Raw genomic sequence first — 20,205 nt, forward strand, 5'->3', positions numbered from 1 at the left:
ATAATCACACTGGAGGAGCAGCCTTTTGGTACGAGCCTCGGTACCTGTGGTGTATCTTGTAGTGATCTGGGAAATATATGCAAAAATAGTTGGGATGACTTCGGAGGCTCTTTGTGTAACTGTAAAATGACCCTGGAAGGTGGCCATTCTTCAGATTTACTAGAAACAAGAGCAAACTCATCACAGCTCTAGACTCGCTGACATGAAGTGAACAGGAATCCACAAATATGGAATGTGTTTCACAACTGTGCCGTCTGTCAAAAGACAACACACAACAGCTTATCATCCACATGATACCTCAAATATTTCTGGCCCTTTAAAATTTCTTCACTGGTCTCACGCCACAGACTGATAAAAGGTTGAATTCCCTTTTTTAAAAAATGTTTTATTATTTTGCAATAGTAAGATAGCAGATGCAATATCAACTGCGGCTCTTTATCGACAGTGAATGTTTGTTTTATCCACCCATGTCCCGCTCTCACGGCTTTAGGGTGTCACTCAACACTCATCTTGAAAGCCAGCCTCCAACAAGTTGCATAGCAGCAAGAACATGTCAACAAACTGGCATCCATAACAATGTTTTGTGCTATTTCTGAACTGTGCAACATGCTAAACACTTCTAAAGGAAACTTTACAAATGTACTAAGCAGTTTCTTAAAACGGATGGATGGAAGGTCTACACAAAAGCACTACCTTGGCTTCCAAAAGACAAAGGCATGCTTACAAAAAACAGGGTTGGCTTTAATTCATGTGAATCTCTGGGTTAGGTTTCTTTCAATGCATATCTACCGACTATATGCTCAGTCTATTTCAACAAAAACCATGATGCCATTATCTATGAACTATATTCATTGTGAGTACTGTAATGGATGAACAGGCATCCCGAAGGGGATGGAGGATGATTCCTTGCCCGGCCAGGACACCATAATAAAGGAAAACAGATGAATATGCTTTCCACAACTGGGAGGACAATCTAATGGAAGGACTGAATGAGACAGCAATGTTTGGATTCTTTAGCCCATGGTATGCTATAGAGGGCAGCATCCCTGGATTAGGATTCCCACAGAGACACCTGCAGGTCATGCTAGGACCTATAGTCCAGTGAAGCACCCCCGTGGAGGCCACCAGGGGGAGCTGCTGGGATTGCTAATCCCTAATTTCAGAGATTTCTGTTTGACCTGTGCTTCCAGCAGGCTATGTCTTAGCACCGGAAGTGCTTCCGGGTCATACATAACAGAAGCTGCTTGACCTCATCAAAGGGAGTCGGGAGGCTGGGGACAACACTTGCTTGAAGGAAAAGGAGGAGGACGGAGAAGGAGGAAAAATATTTATTGTGTGGTGTGCTGTGTTATACAGAGGATTCTCGAAGGGCCAGTAAAGGTACTGGAAAGAATAAAATCACTGTATTTGAACCCATGACTCTGTTAGTGTTAGTTATAACCAGGGTTGGTGGCTCAGTAGTGCCCCCTATCTTTTACCCTATATATGATTATCTATTAACTTCTTCAAGTTCATGAACACTCTAGCAGTGATTGAAAAATTATCAGTAAACTGGTCTGTAATCAAAGTTGTCCTCTTTGCATTTCAAACCCAAGACACTTTTCAGCAACACAATCTAATGTGTAGTATTGGGATGGACTTTTAACAATTGTGTGGTGTGAAGTTTTACATTTTATATTCTACATTTCATATATAAAAGTTAGGCATACATAGTCCTATAGTGATAAAGAATATATTAGTAGTACTGTTTACTCAGCTTGCTCTGCTGTCCTTCTGTAGAGAAAAGAGAAACTTGATGTCTCATCAGCGGCTAAAATAGCACAGGCTGCAGATGTGGAAAAGAAAAGAGACATGTTTTGCCACAGGGATAACCCTGATTGGTAGTAGCTATGAGAACATAGGTCATAAGTAGCCAGGATTGGTCTAGATCAGGGGTCCTCAACCACGGTCCTGGAGGGCCGCAGTGGCTACAGTATTTCATTCCAGACCTCTGTCCTTGCTGATAATGAAACTTTGTGTTTAACTATATGGCTTGTTAACATTTTTATTCATCAAAGACAAATTTAATTACATTTTCAGGGGTCCTCAACCACGGTCCCGGAGGGCCGCAGTGGCTGCAGGCTTCCACTTAAACCAATTTTTTAATTAGAGCCCATTTATCTACTACTAAAGCAATACATTTTTGGGCTTCATTTGAGTTATCTGGCCTTGTTACCATTCAGAACCCTTAATTGCCTATTTTAGTTTTAGCAGCTGTATTTAAAAATTTAATTGCTGCCTGATTTGTTAATCAGACATTATTTAATAATAAAATGCAGATAACCAATAAACCAGCAGCTCTCTAGCCAATGTGCTTCCTTTTAAACCTGTGCATATTCACTATGAAACATCTGAGTTTAGAAATAAATGAGAGGCGAATTGGAAGGAGCGTCCTTGTCCACAAAACACATGGATAATGTTCTCAGAGAGGGAAACTCTACAAAGCAATTAAAATTTCTCTTGGAGGAATGAAAGCACTAATAAGTCAAATAGTTAAAATACCAAGTTTTATTATCAGCAAGGACTGAGTTCTAATTAGGAAACCAGTTGGAAGGAAAACCTGCAGCCACTGCGGCCCTCCCGGACCGTGATTGAGGACCCCTGGTCTAGATGAACCAGAGCACCGGAAGTACAGGAAACTACAAGGCCATATTGATTGAAAAGGTTACAGTAAGGAAGAGCAATGACAGCTTAAATATGGGGACAAGACAGCAGTTGCTTGTCTCTAAAATTCCATCAACATCCATCCAGAGACTGCTCTGTATTCAAGACCTATACGCTCAGAAGCACAATGCAAGAATGCCACCTGATAAGTAGGCACATTGGGTGCTCCGACTCCAAGAATGGCTGCTGTCCATCCAGGATGTAACCATTTACTTTGCTTCGGTTTCTGGTACGTAAAGAACAGCAGTTTAGTAATTGATACTCTATATTGAGTGAATAAACATGTGAACATGATTCTCTGCCTTGTCTTGATCTCTTTCTAATAGGCCATCTTGAGTCTAGAGATAAGAGAAGAGGGGAGTATTTAGTCGTAGATAAAGATGAGTCTAGTCCAACTTGACAGCAATCACAATTGAATCTGCAGACTGTTTTTGCATTAATCCATCAGGCTGGTAAATCTGACTTAATATTCAAAGGTTTAGGACACTCGGGTCTATAAGGAAAGCGCTAGCGTGAAGATAGGGTCATCCTCAGACACTTCCACAACACAACAATGTGTCAACATTGGTACTCAAACAAAGGAAGCATGACTTTAGCAGGTGTGTGCACATTCAAAGTGAACTACCAGATGCATTTGCTGTGAAAACGGGCATCAAGCAAGGATATGTAATCTCACCCCTCTTAACACTGTAGTCGATGCATTAATGAGAAAGGCATTTGTTGGCAGCCAAGGAGTACAAGAGGATGACCATCATTTTGTATGTGACATCTTTGCAAACGGCAATGCGAACAAAACAGACATTTTCTACAGCACAGTGAATGATGCCAGGCCATATGAATTAACAATCAACACAGAAAAGATGGAAGTGCTAACAACTGATGGATTGCCACCTGAAATTTACCTAAATAGGGTACAGTTAGAGGACGTCCATGATTTTAAAATATCAAGGGTCACTAGAGAAGTAAATCATCATAGCTGGGATCCGCTGCAGAATTGGACAAGCAATTGCCACCTTTGGGTCCCTAAAGTAGAGTTTAAGAAAAAATTATCACGTGTCACTCAAAACCAAAATGCACATCTTTTTTGAAGCGGATTTTGCCCATCATGCTCTCAAACTTGGACACTGCTGAAAAATTATCCAAACATGCTCAAAGTCGTCTGCATTGAACATAGGGAGTCTCAGACATCAGCAACTCAAAGTAGTGGATGCAAAACAAGTGGCTACAGATTGGAAAGTGGACACCCAGTGGCAATCGCAGCATCATACTAGTTTCTTGGCTAACTACATCCAGACGATTGCTAATTGGGAAAAGAATATGAAAGGAAGGCATCGTTAGCAGCAGAATAATAAGCACTTACTGAGGCTAAAGAAACAGATTGATAGATCATCAGGTTAAAACTCTGGTTTTACTGAGGTTCAGGAGGGAGCACTTCCTTTTTTTTCTTTCGGCTTCTCCCATTATGGATTGCCACAGCAGATCATCTTCTTCCATAACTTTCTGTCCTCTACATTTTGCTCTGTTACACCCATCACCTGCATTTCCTCTCTCACCACATCCATAAACCTCCTCTTAGGCCATCCTCTTTTCCTAGCAGCTCCATCCTTAACATCCTTCTCCCAATATACCCAGCATCTCTCCTCTGCACATGTCCAAACCAACGCAATCTCGCCTCTCTGACTTTGTCTCCCAACCGTCCAACTTGAGCTGACCCTCTAATGTCCTCATTTCTAATCCTATCCATCCTCATCACACCCAATGCAAATCTTAACATATTTAACTCTGCCACCTCCAGCTCTGTCTCCTGCTTTCTGGTCAGTGCCACCGTCTCCAACCCATATAATATAGCTGGTCTCACTACCGTCCTGTAGACCTTCCCTTTTCACTCTTGCTGATACCCGTCTGTCACAAATCACTCCTGACACTCTTCTTCACCCACTCCTCCCTGCCTGCACTCTCTTCTTCACCTCTCTTCCACACTCCCCATTACTCTGTAAATGCAACACTGAACCTTCAGAAAGCTATAATCCATTAAAGTAATGGCAAGCATCCATCCGTTATTAGACTATTTCAGAGTCAAGGAGAAGGATCATTTGCAAGCAGTCTCTGGAGTGGGTGCCAGTCCATATACCCAATTACACACACTAACACTGTGCTAGTTTAAGGTCATAAGTTAATCTAACTTGCATGTTTCGGGGACGGAAACTTCAAACAGGCAGTGGGTAACTTACAGAGTCATCTTGCTTCAATGGTATACAATGCTATATGAAAGCATTTATCATGAGATAATATTACACCACTGACACATTCATTTGATTCAATCATTCATTAACTCCAATATAAGGGCACAGTTTTCCGGGCAAAGCCTGTCTCAGCAACATAAGGCGCAATACGAGAAGCATCCCTGGGCAGGGAGCCAGTCCATCGCAGGCCACTGCCAACCTAGGCACTGAAACATTTACCAACAGGGAATTTCCATTTTTATCACACAGTGACGAGAAGACTAATAAAACAACTAAGATAATAATAAGCTTGTATGACCAGTACAGTGTGTGCTTAAGTAAAAATAAGACCAGGCATTAAAACTTCTCTTCTGACAAAAACCCACATGGCCTGACCCTAAGTAATAAATCAATGTGTGAGTAATGAAATTAACCTAATATTTCGTGGAAGTTTACAACAGTAAAGCAGAAACTTTCTTAAAAATCTCAATCTTTAAGGTAAAGCACATCCACAGTGCTAAAGATGACGCAGTTTAAAAAATATCTTTGATATACAGTGCATAAAGGACTTCATTTAACTGTTGACTACTGATGACCTCATTTAATGTGCACTACTAATAAAGCAGCCAAATGTTTAAAAACCTTCTTAAGTCATCACTTCTGAAAAATGTGGATTCCAGCACTATGAGTCTGAAACTCCAGCAGCACAAGCACCATCTACATGACACACCATCTGCTACATGGGCAGACATCACTGTTCCAAAATCTGCCTCGGTCAGAAATTCACATGGGAAAGCAAGAGAAGTATATAACTACAGCAAAGAGAAAGACCCTGAGGGTCTAATAGGAGGAAAAAAAAATCTTCTGTTTAAAAGACATTTGAATTAGCCTTGTAATGTTGCATTTCTTTGCATTCAGGGCTGGTTATTGAACAATTAGAACAGAAGCAAATGGAGGGGTGGCACAATGCGTAGAGCTGCTGCTGTCTGGGTAAAGACTCTGTGCTCTCCCTCTGTCCCTATGTGGGCAAAGTCAGTCCTGGAGGGCTGCTGTGGCTGCAGGTTTTTCATCCAACCTAGTTTTTTTTTTTTGTTCTTTATTTCACCTTATACAATTTCTTGTATTTGGAATTTGTTAGTTTTTGCATACCCCTTGGGGTCAGAGCACAGGGTCAGCCATTGTACAGCGACCCTGGAGCAATTACTGTACAGGTTAAGGGTCTTGCTCAAGGACCCAGCAGAGTAGGATTTCTCTTGGCAGTGACAGGGATTCGAACCGGCAACCTTCTGGATACCAGCGCAGATCCTTGGCCTCAGAGATACCACGCCGCGTTGCTTAATTCGAAAGCAATTCTTGCCAATAATTAAATGTCATGGCTTGATAGTGCTTTACCTCTGCCATGTCAGGTTATTCTCATATTCCGAGATTTTCTTCCCCTTTCTAAGAATATCATCCGAATGATTTGAAGTCTAAAACGGAGGAGTAATTCTCAGTCCTTCACTTTTTTTCTCTTCACTATTTAATTAAACCAAATAGTGCATGATATATACACAGAGGTGTCAATGGTAACAAGCTAAATGGAGAACTGCTGCTTTCTTTAGTCATTTACTAATTTTATTGCTAATTAGGAGCAAATAAAAACCAAGAATACAGCTGTTTAAGATGAAAATAAGCAATGAGAGTTCAAAATCTTAACAAGTGAGTCAACTAAAATGAAGCAGAAGTGTCACTTGAGCAATAAGTGCTTCTTGTTAGGACATTGGGTTGGAACAAAAACCTGCAGGCAGTGCGGCCCTCCAGGAATGACTTTGCCCACCCCTGAACTATCTCCAAGTACTCAGATTACCTCATACTTTTCAAAGATGAGCATGCCAGGTTAACAGATGATCCTAAATTGTCATAGTTTTTTTTAATTATTAAAATCAAATAATATTCCATACAAATAACTCAAGTTTTACAAAAAATGGCTTGAAACAAGTCAACCCCCACCCCTGAGATAGAGGGCTAGGCCAGCAGTGTAAAACTTTAAGCTAGTAAAAATAAGTAAATAGATAAATTAATAAATGAATAAAGATAAATGGAGTAAAAGAGGGGCGAGAACCTGCTTCCTCAATTTAAACGCTTATTCTAAATTGTTATTGATCCAGATCCTGCCAGGTTTTGAAAAGGTTTTGCACAGATCCTCTGAATGAGAATTTGATTTTGTCCAATTTCAAATAGTATATAACATTAGTTACCCACCGACTTAGAATAGGAGAGTTAGGATTCTTCCAGTTGAGAAAGATAAGTCTAATAAAGACAAATTTGTTTGTCCTTCTCCACTTTAAGCCCCTCTGGAAGTACACCAAACACAGCTGTTAGTGGACTAGGAGGGATTGGGACACCAAGGCTGTCTGAGAGGAATTTAAAGATTTTGGTCCAGAATGATGTTAATTTGGCGCAGGCCTAAAACATGTGACCCAGTGAGGCCGGAGCTCGATTGCAGTGTTCACAGGTTGGATCTCACCCTGGCAACATTTTGGACAATTTTAAGAGAGACAGATGTGCTCGATATATAACTTTAAGTTGAATAATTGTATGCTTTGTGCATATGGAGCTCGAATGAATTCTGTGCATTGCTACCTTCCACTCCTTTTCTGAGATGTTGAGTGAGAGATCCTTTTCCCACTGCACTCTGGGATCTTTGAAAGGGAGGGACTGTAAAATAGTTTTATATATTACGGAAATGCTGTCCTCGAGACTGATGGAAAATTGGGCAGGATCTGTTTAACAAAGTTTCTAATTTGAAGGTAGTGAAAGAAATGTGTTGCTGGAAAGTTACATTTGGAGAGTAATTGTTCGTAGGATGCAAAGACCTCTAGGCAATTTAATCCCAAATGTTTCCAGACATTAAAAACCACATACTTTTGAGAGGGTGGAAAAAGGTGGTTCTTGTGTCATAGTTCTTAACCTGATTATCCATGGGGCAGCTGGAGCCAATCCCAGAAAACATTGGGTGCAAATTCTCCCTAATTCCCAGCCTTACATGAAATCCTACCATTAGACTCCAGACCCGCATACAGAACACAGAATGACAGCCAGTTGCAGGCAGTGTGATAATGTTCATGTCAAAGCGGAAGACAACACTAATGGAACCATACTAAGATGACAAATTCATTTGACATGTTCATTTACATTTGTTGGCTTGTTTTTGGATTTTACACTGTTTAGGGGCTGCTGCTGAATGTAGTCTACATATAACTATTATATCTATATAAACTCACATGGTAGTATTGTTGAGTGGATTGGTGACTCTGAGGGTAAGGATCAGTGCCAGTATCTGGAAGGTTGCAGGTTCGAATCTCTTTACTACCAAAGGAGATCCTACTCTGCTGGGCCCTTGAGCAAGACCCTTAACCTGCAATTACTCCAGAGGTGCTGAACAATGGCTGACCCTGCGCTCTGACCCCCAGGGATATGCGAAAACTAACAAATTCCTAATACAAGAAATTGTATAAGGTGAAATAAAGAACAACGAAGAAAAAAACTGTAGATATTGCTGCTGCCTTAAGCCTAGTCTACTGGTGCAAGGGCCATGCGGCAGAAATGACGTCAGACTTGAAAACACGTCCCCATGAGTTCAGAAACTTTTCTAACTATGCAGCAAGCCAGGTGCCAGAATGATGAATGAAGGGCTGACTATGATGCGACAGGTCATCAAAACTCAAGGAAGACATGCAAAAACATATGAAATGCACCTGCTCATCATGTAGGCCCCCAAGCACAAGCACATTACACTCACCCTACCTTCACCTGATTTGGTCAATAGGTCTGACACTCCAGCTTCTCCTTTTCTTTCTCCTAAAGTCAGTAATAGCTGGCATAACTCATCGTCCCTAGCAGAGTCTCACATCCTCTGCTGTGACATTGCTGGCGATGCCGTTTTGACTAAACGCTGTCACTTACTGACTAGGAGGCTATCAATGCACCGATTGAATGGGCTGCAACAAGTATAACTGTGCTGTACATATCTCAGGAGATTTATTTATTTTGTCTGCAATACCGCTCTAATATGTGCTATTGTGCCAGTAAAGCTCATTTATAAACACCATACACCAAAAGCGACATGGACAAATGCTTAAATAAGATGACACAAAACATACATTATCAAACTTTCTTTATCTGGTTCGAGCTGTGAGATGTTGGTACTGCGGGGTCATTTACAGTCACACGTCTTGTTGATATGGGAAAACCGTAGTATCAGGTGAAAAAAATAAGCAAAAACACAAACAGTTCTGCCACTTTGCCAATTCAGGTTCAATGTTGTGGGACCAGCATTTGGCACAAGGCAGCATCGAGCCTAAGTAAGATGCCAGTCCACTATAAGGCGCGCTCTTATACACATCAACACTTAATCAATATGGGGCCAACTTAGAGTTACTAATCATTCAAACACTCACTTCTTTGTAATATACGAGGATAACTGGGGTACCAGGGTGAGTGGGGAGACACCTATTCAGACACACAGAAACTGCACATAAATACTGCCAGTAATTTTAAAATGTCAAACACAAACTTTCAATGAGAGTTGCATACACAAGAATCCAAATAATCTAATGTTCCCAAAGCACAAATCAGGCATACCATTAAAACATAACAGTATAAGCCACACCATTAAAAGATAATAGTACTGTATAAGAATCCATCGGTCTCTTTTCTAGCTTCATTGAGTTTGAGAGTTGGCAGTTAAAGCCTATGCTAATGGCACTGGGCACAACACAGGAACCATCCCTGAATAGGTGGTAGTCATCGCAGATCACACTCTGACACGCTCACTCAAGACCAGTTTACATTTCCAGTCAACTTAAGCCAACCTGTCTTGGCAGTGTTAGGTGTAGGGCAGGATCAGCCCTGAACCAGTCCTTCACAGGGGATTATTCATACAGCAGAGATACCAATCAACCAAGCGCTCACTTCTCTGTACTGGGGGGAAAAAATACACAAAAAAGTACACAAACAGTGCCGCAAGTGCTAAATTACAAAAATTACAATAATATGCGTAATTTACAGGCCCTAATGCACACATTTGACATATCTCTAAAAGTTACGAATAGAAACCATCCACCCATCCTGTCATTTTCTAGCACACTTATTGAGTTTAGTTTCACAGGAGCTAAAGCCAACAGCACTGGGCACAATGGGGGAAGCACTCCTGCATGTTACCACTCAAACACTCGATCTATGCTCATTCTCAGGGGTCCAGTTGGCAGTCACTTATCAATCTAACCTGAACATCTTTGGGATGTGGTGGAGAGACTGGCCTACCACTCAGACAAAGGGAGAACACCCAAACGCCACACAGACAGAACCACCAGTAAAGCTAAATTAAGAATGCTGCAAACCAATATAAAACCAGAGTTACGCATAAAGTCATGGGCACGACTTATCTATCTATCTATCTATCTATCTATCTATCTATCTATCTATCTATCTATCTATCTATCTATCTATCTATCTATCTATCTATCTTAACATCTTCAATGCACAAATCAGACAAATCATTAGGAAGTAACAGCATAAACAGTTTCCAAAAATATTCCTTAAAAATGATCAAACGCACAAACCAAAGAAAACGCCAACGTGCACCTACTTGAGAGAATCATTGTGAGCCTCTTTCAGTTTCAGTGTCTCGGTCATTCTGAAGGCTCCAGCTGAAAACTCTCCCTGGCTGCCTTACTATAGCCAATTGTCCAGAGGATAAAGCAAAACCCTCCAGATGACGTTGTCCACATCTTGTTTCCCACACTTATTTCCACATTCTTTGCACTTGTGGGTAAAGTAATCATAAGGCTCTGCTTTTTTAGGCCCTGAGCAGGGATCTTCCTGCTATGACTTCATACACCTACTTCTACAGCCATCTGGCAACATTCTGCAGCGTTTACTCAGAGTGAAAATCAAGTGAAACACTTTCTTTTGTTCGCTGCGCCAGGCTGTCAATTTTCACAAATCTTGCTTTCCTGCTTGTTTTGTTTACTCTGACCTTAAAGCTCAACCACTCTTTGTCATTTTACATTAAGCCTAAATCAGTCTTTGCTGTTTATCAATGAGAAAGGCCCGAAAACGGATTTTATTTCTCTCATTTTTCTCTGGTCGGGAGATTCCAGATGTTGTTCACGAACACCTCCGCCAGGCTGGAAATTAAAGCAGCTGTACAGGAAAAAACATGACAAGAGACAGGAGAAACTGAAAGACCTCGGCCTTATTATAAAGCTATTGCTAGTAATGATTCTGCGAAAAGGTCCTATTTTTGTAAAAATGATTTCCCTCAAAGAAGACAGACTAAAGCAATTTCGCAAAGGGATTTTTCCATTATTCAAGAGCACATTTAGGTAAAAGCATTTTCTAAATGATTTAAGCCTTACGGAACTGCTGGAAAATATTATGATGAACAAAAAAAAATTACAAACGGCTCATTCCAGAAAACGCAGAACTTGGATTCAAGTTTATCTCCAGGCTGAAGGGCATTCTGTGTGGAATCAAACCAATTTGTTACTGTTAATTAGGTAAGCTGACAGTGAGCGAAACAAACTAGTGTCCTGCCCGGGTCAGTCCAGTCTTACACAAATTGTCAGCCATAAAAAGCTCTCTGCAACCTGCATCAGGTAAAAAGCTGATAACTGAAACTAAAGGGAGGGAAACTTTCCTGTTTGGGACACCTAGAATATCCTCTTTAATAAAACCCCTGTGTGTGTCCAGGTGTCCGTGTGTGTGTCTTTTGGTGAAGTGCGCATGCGCGGGGCCACACGGCACATGTTCAGTCGGCACATGTTCAGTCTCCTCTCTGCAGAGAGACACACACAGGTGCGTGCGTGCGAGAGACAGACAGACACACACACAGGCGTGCGCGAGACAGACACACACACACAGGCGCGCGCGGTGAGACAGACACACACACAGGCACGCGTGAGACAGACATACACACACAGGCAGACTGACACACACACACAGGCAGCGAGCGAGACAGACACACACACACAGACACACACATACACAAGCACGCGCGAGACAGACACACAGGCGCGCAACACAGACACACACACACAGGCGCGCGCGAGACAGACACACACACACATGCACGCGCACAACACAGACACACACACACACGAGACAGACACACACACACAAGCGCGAGACAGACACACACACACACATGCACGCGCACAACACAGACACACACACAGGCGTGCGCGAGACAGACACACACACACATGCGCGCGCACAACACAGACACACACACACACAGGCCCGCGAGAGAGACACACAGGCGCGTGCGTGCATTGTTACAATATTACTTATCTTGGTTGTTTATTGTCTTAAGGCTATAGCGCGAACTCTTGCAGTGTTAGTTTTCTCTGTTGTTCAAGGTTTTCTTAGTGTTATTCAGTGTTTTTACATTTAGTTTACTATTACGCTGTGCTTTCTATGGTACAGTTAACTATATTTGTGCTTAAAAACTTAAAAAAATATGTATTTACATACAGTTCATACGGTCTGGAACGGATTAATTGTATTTACATACAATCCTATGGAAGAAATTACTTCGGTTCACGACCAAATCGGGTTACAACCAGAGTTTTGGAACGAATTATGGCCGTGAACTGAGGTTCCACTGTATTACTGTCAGAGAAAATTACAGGCATTTTACGGAAATACAAACCAGTATTACTGAGAGAGAAAATTAAAGGCACACAATACAGTGACGCATATTACAGCCACATGCAAGGTCCCTTGCCATTTAATATAGACTGTTCCTAATAATGTTTATGCACTACTGTTCTAGCGCCCACTATTTTAACAGGCTTAATGTCTAGTCTCATATAATGTGATAACAATGTCAGTCAGTCATTTTCCAACCCACTATATCCTAACTACAGGGTAACAGGGGTCTGCTGGAGCCAATCTAAGCCAACACAGGGCGCAAGGGAGGAACAAATCCTCAGGCAGGGTGCCCGCCCACCGCAGGGCACACACACACCAAGCATACACTAGGGATAATTTAGGATCGCCAATGTACCTAACCTGCATGTCTTTGGACAGTGGGAGGAAACCAACGCAGACACAGGGAGAACATGCAAACTCCACGCAGGGAGGACCCGGGAAGAGAACCCAGGTCTCCTTACTGCGAGGGCAGCAGCGCTAACACTGCGCCACCGTGCTGCCTGTGATAACAATGTGTCTTTTTATTATAAGTCTTTCACAAATTACCTTCTCTGTGTATTAACTGGTAAGAATCAGTAGTTACATAAAGCCTACAGGCTGTGGCCTAGCCATTGAAGTCTTAGACCTTAAGCTATAAGATGGCTGGTTCATCTGCTACCTGTGACACCCTGTACAACCCTGAGCAAGTCAACTAAACAGTCTATGGTGTAGTTGTAAAAAAAAAAAAAAGTAAATTAGCTCTTTAGTAGTAAAAGGCTACAAAAAACAATGGTTACTCATTTGTTTGCCTCTAAAACATCTCAAACTGGAAGGTGTAATAAAAATAGTTAATAAGTTTATTCAACAAGGCTTGGCTTAAAGAAATTCACTAACCTTTCTAACTAAATGCAAGCAACTATTTCATAATATGTAGGGCGGTGGTTCATTTGAAGGCTTGGACTTTAAAAAAAAAAATTAAAAATGATTCTTAAACATTCTTTTGTATTATAGCTTCATAATATTTTTATGAATCATTACTGTGCTAGGGTTGTTTGGTATCTATCATTTATTGAACTGCTACATCCAGTTCTGACAGGTTTGGAGCTGGTGCCAATCCTTGAAATATCAGGCACATGATATGAACCAGCTCTTGATCAAATGATTATCCATCACAGGGTACGCTCACTCATATGGTTAACATGAGTGTCTTTAGAATATGAAGGATTAGAAGCCAGAACTCTGGGGCAATGGTGCTATTACAATCCAGGATACAAACAGTTATCATCATTACAACATGTGCTATGGATTGAAGTATTGGTTAGTTCAGACAGGGGAATGTTGTTGGCACCAAAATTCTGACCCTACTATCTGTGTGCCACAGAAGAAACCGAGATTATCAAACCAGGCTATTTTTTCTACAGTCTTCAACTGTCCAGTTTTGGTAAATCTGTGCCCACTCTAGCCTTAGCTTTCAATTCCTGGCTGTCAAGAGTGGAACCCAACTTGGTCTACCACTGTAGCAGCCATTCTACTTCAAGGTTAGGTGTGTTGTGTATTCCAAGATGTTCAACCCAGTTGTGCAGAGTGGTTACCTTAGTTAACATAGCCTACCTGTCTGCTTGAACCAGTCTGGTCAGTCCTCTCATACTGTATCTGTCTACTTTATGTGCACCCCTTTGAGTAAACTCTAGAGACTGTTGTGTGTCAGCAGTTACTGAAAAACTCAGACTAGCCCATCTGGCACTCACAGTTATGCAATGGTCGACAACACTGAGATCACATTTTTCCCCCTTTCGGGTCTTTTATAGATAGATAGATAGATAGATAGATAGATACTTTATTAATCCCAAGGGGAAATTCACATAATCCAGCAGCAGTATACTGATACAATGAAACAATATTAAATTAAATAGTAATAGAAATGAAAAAAATTAAAATAAAATTAATGTTAGCATTTACTCCCCCGGGTGGAATTGAAGAGTCGCATAGTGTGGGGGAGGAACGATCTCCTCAGTCTGTCAGTGGAACAGGACGGTGACAAAAGTCTGTCACTGAAGCTACTCCTCTGTCTGGAGATGACACTGTTCAGTGGATGCAGTGGATTCTCCATGATTGACAGGAGTTTGCTTAATGCCCGTCGCTCTGCCACAGATGTTAAACTGTCCAACTTTACTCCTTCAATAGAGCCTGCCTTCTTAACAAGTTTGTCCAGGCGTGAGGCGTCTTTCATCTTTATACTGCCATCCCAGCACACCACCGCGTAGAAGAGGGTTATATTGAACATTAACTGAAGCTCCTGACCTGTACCTGCACCTGCATGATTTTTTGCATTATACTTCTGCCACATGTTTGGCTGAATATACAAGTGCATGGATAGGCAGCTGTACAGGTTTTTCTAAGGAGCTGCACACTGAGTGTATATATATATATATATATATATATAGTGAATGCCGTGTGAGACGGACGGGTAATCCGGCCAGGATGGAAGTTGGGAAAAGGGAGGCCACAATGGAACCGCAAGGGGGTGTCTACCTCCCAAAATTATATTCTCCCCACTCTGTAAACAAGGTGACAGAATTCCACTGGTGGGACACCCGCAGGGCAGGAAGGGAATTGCACTTCCATGAGACAGCCCTTTTGGGGAGCTGTAGGGACTCATCATAACCTCTTTAAAGGACTTCTACCTGACCTGGAAGTGCTACCAGTGCGCAGTGCTGTGAAACTGGAAGTACTCCCAGGTCTGGCATAAAAGAAGCCGAGTTTCCTGCAAGGACAGTCAGAGTTAAGAGGAGTGTGGACGAGGCTTGAAGGGATGTGCGGAAGGAGGAAAGAGATTTATTATTGTGTTGATGTTACTACAGAAGAGAATTTGGAGAACAATGGAAGTATTGTAAATAAAGAAGACCTTGTGTTTGAACCCACTGGGCTGTGTAGTTGTGTCTTGGGGTATGGTGTATATGTATGTATATATATGTAAATGTATATGGCTAGACATGTGAGCAACTTGTTCAGGGCCACACAATGAGGTAGTGGTGGGTATGGAATGGACAACCTTGGGCTTTGGAATCCAGTTTCCTCTTCCACATTTGGAGATTCCTTTGGTTTCTAGACAGTTTCCTTTTCAAGGTACTTTTGCTTACCCTTAGCACTCTTCTTTTTTTCAGTGTTCTAATTAACACGTGTCACACACGCGCGAGTAGGAGGCAGCTAAAGGGTCTGAGTAAGTGTAATAAAACATCCGACCAGGGGGCGGAGGAGTGCGCCAGTGAGTGACTGTCTTTCTCAGTTCCCTACAGACTTCTCCTGGGAAAACCTGCAAGGTTCCGGCGCCTCAGAAGATGTCACTTCCGAAGCCAGTCCCTTTGCTGATGTCACTTCCGAAGCCGGCCATTCTGATGACATCAGTTCCTCTCCAGACCTTTAAAGCCTCAGGACTACTATAGCCAGTTCTGTTTTGGACTCTGTAATATGCACATCGTGCTTTTGATACAAAAACCCTTTTTGCAGCTGGGAAAAGCAATATACGGGTGGCTGCCCCAAACCTTTATAATGTCTTGGACTCTTAATTATCACACATGTTACGCTGATGTAGCAGCTTCCTCTCCGTCTCTGCTCCCATCACCTAAATACTGTTGACTTTCTTCACATTCTTGATTCAACATTTTAAGTTTCTTCTTCACTTTTCCTAACCCTTTACATGAAGTTCAAATATAAATCTTTTTGGATTGTTGAAAAACATCACTCTTACCTGCCATTACAAAATATGGGCTAAACTATTGGACTACACTGATGTATAGTCCCAAGGCCTTGACCTTGACTCCCATAGAACACAAGAGACATGTGCAGCACAGTCAGTCTCTGAACGTTCGATTCATCCGTTGTGTGTTACAGTATATCTGAACTGTGTGGCCACCCAACACACCCCTTTCAGCTGCAAAATGTTGATCAGGATCTGACTGGTTTTACAGAAATTATACAAAAAAAGACATTGGTTTACTCTCCAAGGTTAGTGTCAGCAAACTAATGTCTAAAAATTCACACCAGATTCTGAGATGTCATCCTCCTTTTATGACTGCATAGATGTGGTCTCCTTTTGAATCCTGAACCTAGAGAACATTCTCCCAATAGCATATCAGCCTTCTAGCTCTGGGAAGTTGTACTGATGTGTTTGTCGGTGTTTTATCGAGTACTCAAAATCCTTATTATATCACAAAGATTAGCAGCATGTTAGGTTTGTGGACTAGTGCCCTATGTAATGGAGTAGCAACCCATCCCACAGATGGCTTCTGTACTGGGCCCAGTGTTGCCAGAACAAGCTCTGTGTTGGTTTAATGAAAACAGTTGCTTCAGAAATGGCCGGGTGAATTCCTCTATAATGTATGAAACTTTTGCATGTGCTGCCAAATGGGGACCCTCTACATGTAATTTAAGCGTTTTCCTGTGTGGCAGATGGCCGGGGTCCATGCCTGGCCGGGACACCCCTTCACCACATCTGCCAGGCGAACAAGGGTGGGAAGCCCAGTATCTCCCCCTGGACGCTAGATGGCAGCATCCCTGGGTTGCAGCGGTGCCTCGGACTCCCCCAGGGCTTCATGGGGATTGGAGTTCTGTGCAGCTCTTTGGGGTTCTGCAGGAGCTGCCAGGGGGGGTGCTGCACCAGGAACGACTGGCCCCTTTTGGGCACCTGGAAGTGCAGCTGGAGGCCAGCAATCAACCACCTGGAGCACCAAGGGAGCCAGAAACCAGCACTCATTGGCCAGAGTCGGGTGGAAGGAGGACAAAGCTGTGCAGGAGTGGTGGTGAAAGAGAGGAGTGTGGTGACTCAGTGATTAGTGCTTGGGACTGTGTTGTGGCTGGAGGGATTACGGGGAAGACGTGCCCTCCAGCTGAAGAAAAATAAAAGTCTTTTGTTTTATACGTGCCTCCTGTGTCAAGTCTGTGCTGGGTTGGGCGCAATATAGCGCCTTTCTTACACCTGAAAAACACCTTGGGCTTAAACACTTAGCTGCTATTAATACAGACATCCCATAGACTATGGTAACCATAACCTTGTTATGTTATATTTTATGGTTTTGTTAGCCTATGGTTAACCTATGGCATGTGAGAAAACTGCAAATCAAAGGGGGTTGGTGTAAAGGAGACACTGATATTTTTTTTGTAAATTTGTAATTATTAAGCCTGTGACTTGGGGTTAGAATAAGGCCACTGTCACTCATGCAAGGAGGTTGACATCAGAAATAGCATTCAGCTGTAAAATCTTTGAGAGACAACTGGTCAATTTGGCTGAACTCAAAAAATGGCAGTGAAAACAACAGAGCGTAAATCTGTAATTGTGGAAACTCCTTGAAATCTACAATAACCAAGTAGGGCTTACATACTGTTTGTAGGCAAATATGGCACTCTACTTCAATCAGCCTCCATCTGGTAGTGAAGCTAAACACCCCTTCTAACACCATAACCCAGAACGTCAATTCTAAAACTCTTCTGAGGCCGCCCGTCCTTGTTAGAATACCTCATTTACTGGTAATGAACCTCTTGGACTTACGAGAATCTATAGTTGCTGCTCTACCATCAAACCATATACAGTATGGTCCTGCTGTACTTGTGGTTATCTGCAGTGCTAGCGAAAAGCCAGAAAGGTGAAGACCCATCTCAATCTTTTGTGAGAAACTACAAGGAAATTGCACTGCAGCTCCAGCTCAATGCCTCCATATTATTCAGATAATGAAACATTTCTTCCCTGTTCATCCTTTAACATAGTCGATTGACACAGCTCACAATTCTCTCCATTAAATAAAAAATGAAAAGTACTAAATTCTTTATAGCTGCCATTTGCCCACAGTTCAGCTTTAATAGGTTTTCAGTTCCACCCTTGGGTTATGTTTTCATATCATATTGAAAGATACCCAGACACGCTCCTAAAGTGAGAAATCCAGAAATGTGTATGAGTTCATCTTGTGGTCTGAATTTTGAGTAACACACACCCTTCTTCTACCACAGCCTTTCGTTAGCTTTGTTTCAGCTTGTTGCCTGTTGAATGAGTTACTTTTTAATAAGTATGCAAGGAAAAATTGTTAGCTACAGATGAAGAAAAATGGAACAAAAAAAAGGAATCAAAAGAAATCCATCCATCCATTATCCAACCCACTATATCCCAATTACAGGGTCATGGGGTCTGCTGGAGCCAATCCCTGCTAACACAGGGCGCAAGGCAGGAAACAAACCCCAGGCAGGGCACCAGCCCACTGCAGGGCACACACACACACACACACACACACCAAGCCCAATTTAGGATTGCCAATGCACCTAACCTGCATGTCTTTGGACTGTGGGAGGAAACCGGCGCAGACACGGGGAGAACATGCAAACTCCACGCAGGGAGGACCCAGGAAGCAAACCCAGGTCTCCTAACTGCGATGCAGCAGCGCTACCCACTGCACCACCGTACCGCCCAAGCAAAAGAAATTCTTCATAAAATGTCCTGATTGTGGCAGAACAGCAGGGCAGGTGCTAACATTCCCTGAATCGTGGGGGGTACCCTATCAATGCAGGGTCAATATGTGCTTGTGCACTGCTCATCCCTAAAACAGTCATTACCCTGGACCAGTGCTTCCCAAACTCGGTCCTGAGGGACCCCTGGGGCTGCAGGTTTTTGTTCCAACCCGCTTCTGTTTTTAATTGAACTCCTGGGCTAATTAAGTGAACTGTTATTTCCCAAGTTCTGTGTTTTGGGGACAATAAAGGAATTAGAAAACTAGTTTCTATATTGTTTGCTTAAAAAATATATATATATTAAAATGCACCAAGCAGTTATATAGGAATAATGTATTTTTTTTCTTTTTAACAGTATTTTCATCTTGATTTTCATTCTACTTTTCAAGGTGTTCTAATTGTTTAATTAATCCATTATTCACTAATTAATGGGTCTGACGCTAAAGTAGTTTCAGCCTTTGATTATTCTGGTCTGTTTGCCTGTGTATCTGCTCATTTTTAATTGTCATAAATAAGATACAACGAAGGGGGAAGACTGCACAGAGAAAGGGAGAAATATAATGAAATCAACAAAAGAGAGTTAAGCATTTAAATTTATATAAAAAGCAGAAGTATTTGTAAATGTCTTAAAAATGTAAAATTCATGCTGCCATGCTTTTTTCTGAATGTCGAATAAGAGAAAAAAAAATACCAGCTAATTAAATGAGCGCAGCGCTATCAAGTGGTGTCACTGATTAGGAATCTGGTTGGAACAAAAACCTGCAGCCACAGTGGGTCCCAAGGACTGAGTTTGAGAAACACTGCCCTGGACGGTTCCTCTCACTAGTGAGCCTTTGCCTTAGTTTTTGTTCTGCCACAAGGCTCAATTACATTTCTGCCCTGAGTTAACTTTATATCCTATCCTGGAGTCACATCTGGTACAGACAGTTGTCATGTCAGGCCCAGTCCACTTTTATTCTAGGCACACTATGGTACATTTTCTCCTTATGGCTCCATGAATACCAATACTCCTAATAAGTGGGGTATCATTAAGGGCTGCTAGTTTTACTCTTTGCACATCACAAAGGCATGCAAGTTAGGCCAGGTCTGTGTGCGTGTGAATGTGCTCTGC

At 42.1% G+C, this 20,205-nt stretch overlaps 1 protein-coding gene across 8 annotated transcripts in view; it reads right to left on the reverse strand.

Moving 5' to 3' along the window:
• LOC120523992 (stAR-related lipid transfer protein 13-like) overlaps positions 1-20,205 on the reverse strand; it is a 546,464-nt gene that overhangs the window by 91,013 nt on the left and 435,246 nt on the right. Inside the window, exon 1 of one of the 8 annotated variants that reach the window (XM_039745764.1) lies at positions 10,555-10,639. The exons of the other annotated variants lie outside the window; for them this stretch is intronic. Within the exon in view, the coding sequence (XP_039601698.1) occupies positions 10,555-10,567 (13 nt within the window). The 5' untranslated portion in view covers positions 10,568-10,639. Of the gene's footprint in view, positions 1-10,554; positions 10,640-20,205 lie in introns of those variants that run through there. 8 annotated transcript variants of the gene reach the window in all.

Source organism: Polypterus senegalus, chromosome 2, assembly GCF_016835505.1.
Source record: "Polypterus senegalus isolate Bchr_013 chromosome 2, ASM1683550v1, whole genome shotgun sequence".
NCBI classification, from domain to species: domain Eukaryota; kingdom Metazoa; phylum Chordata; class Cladistia; order Polypteriformes; family Polypteridae; genus Polypterus; species Polypterus senegalus.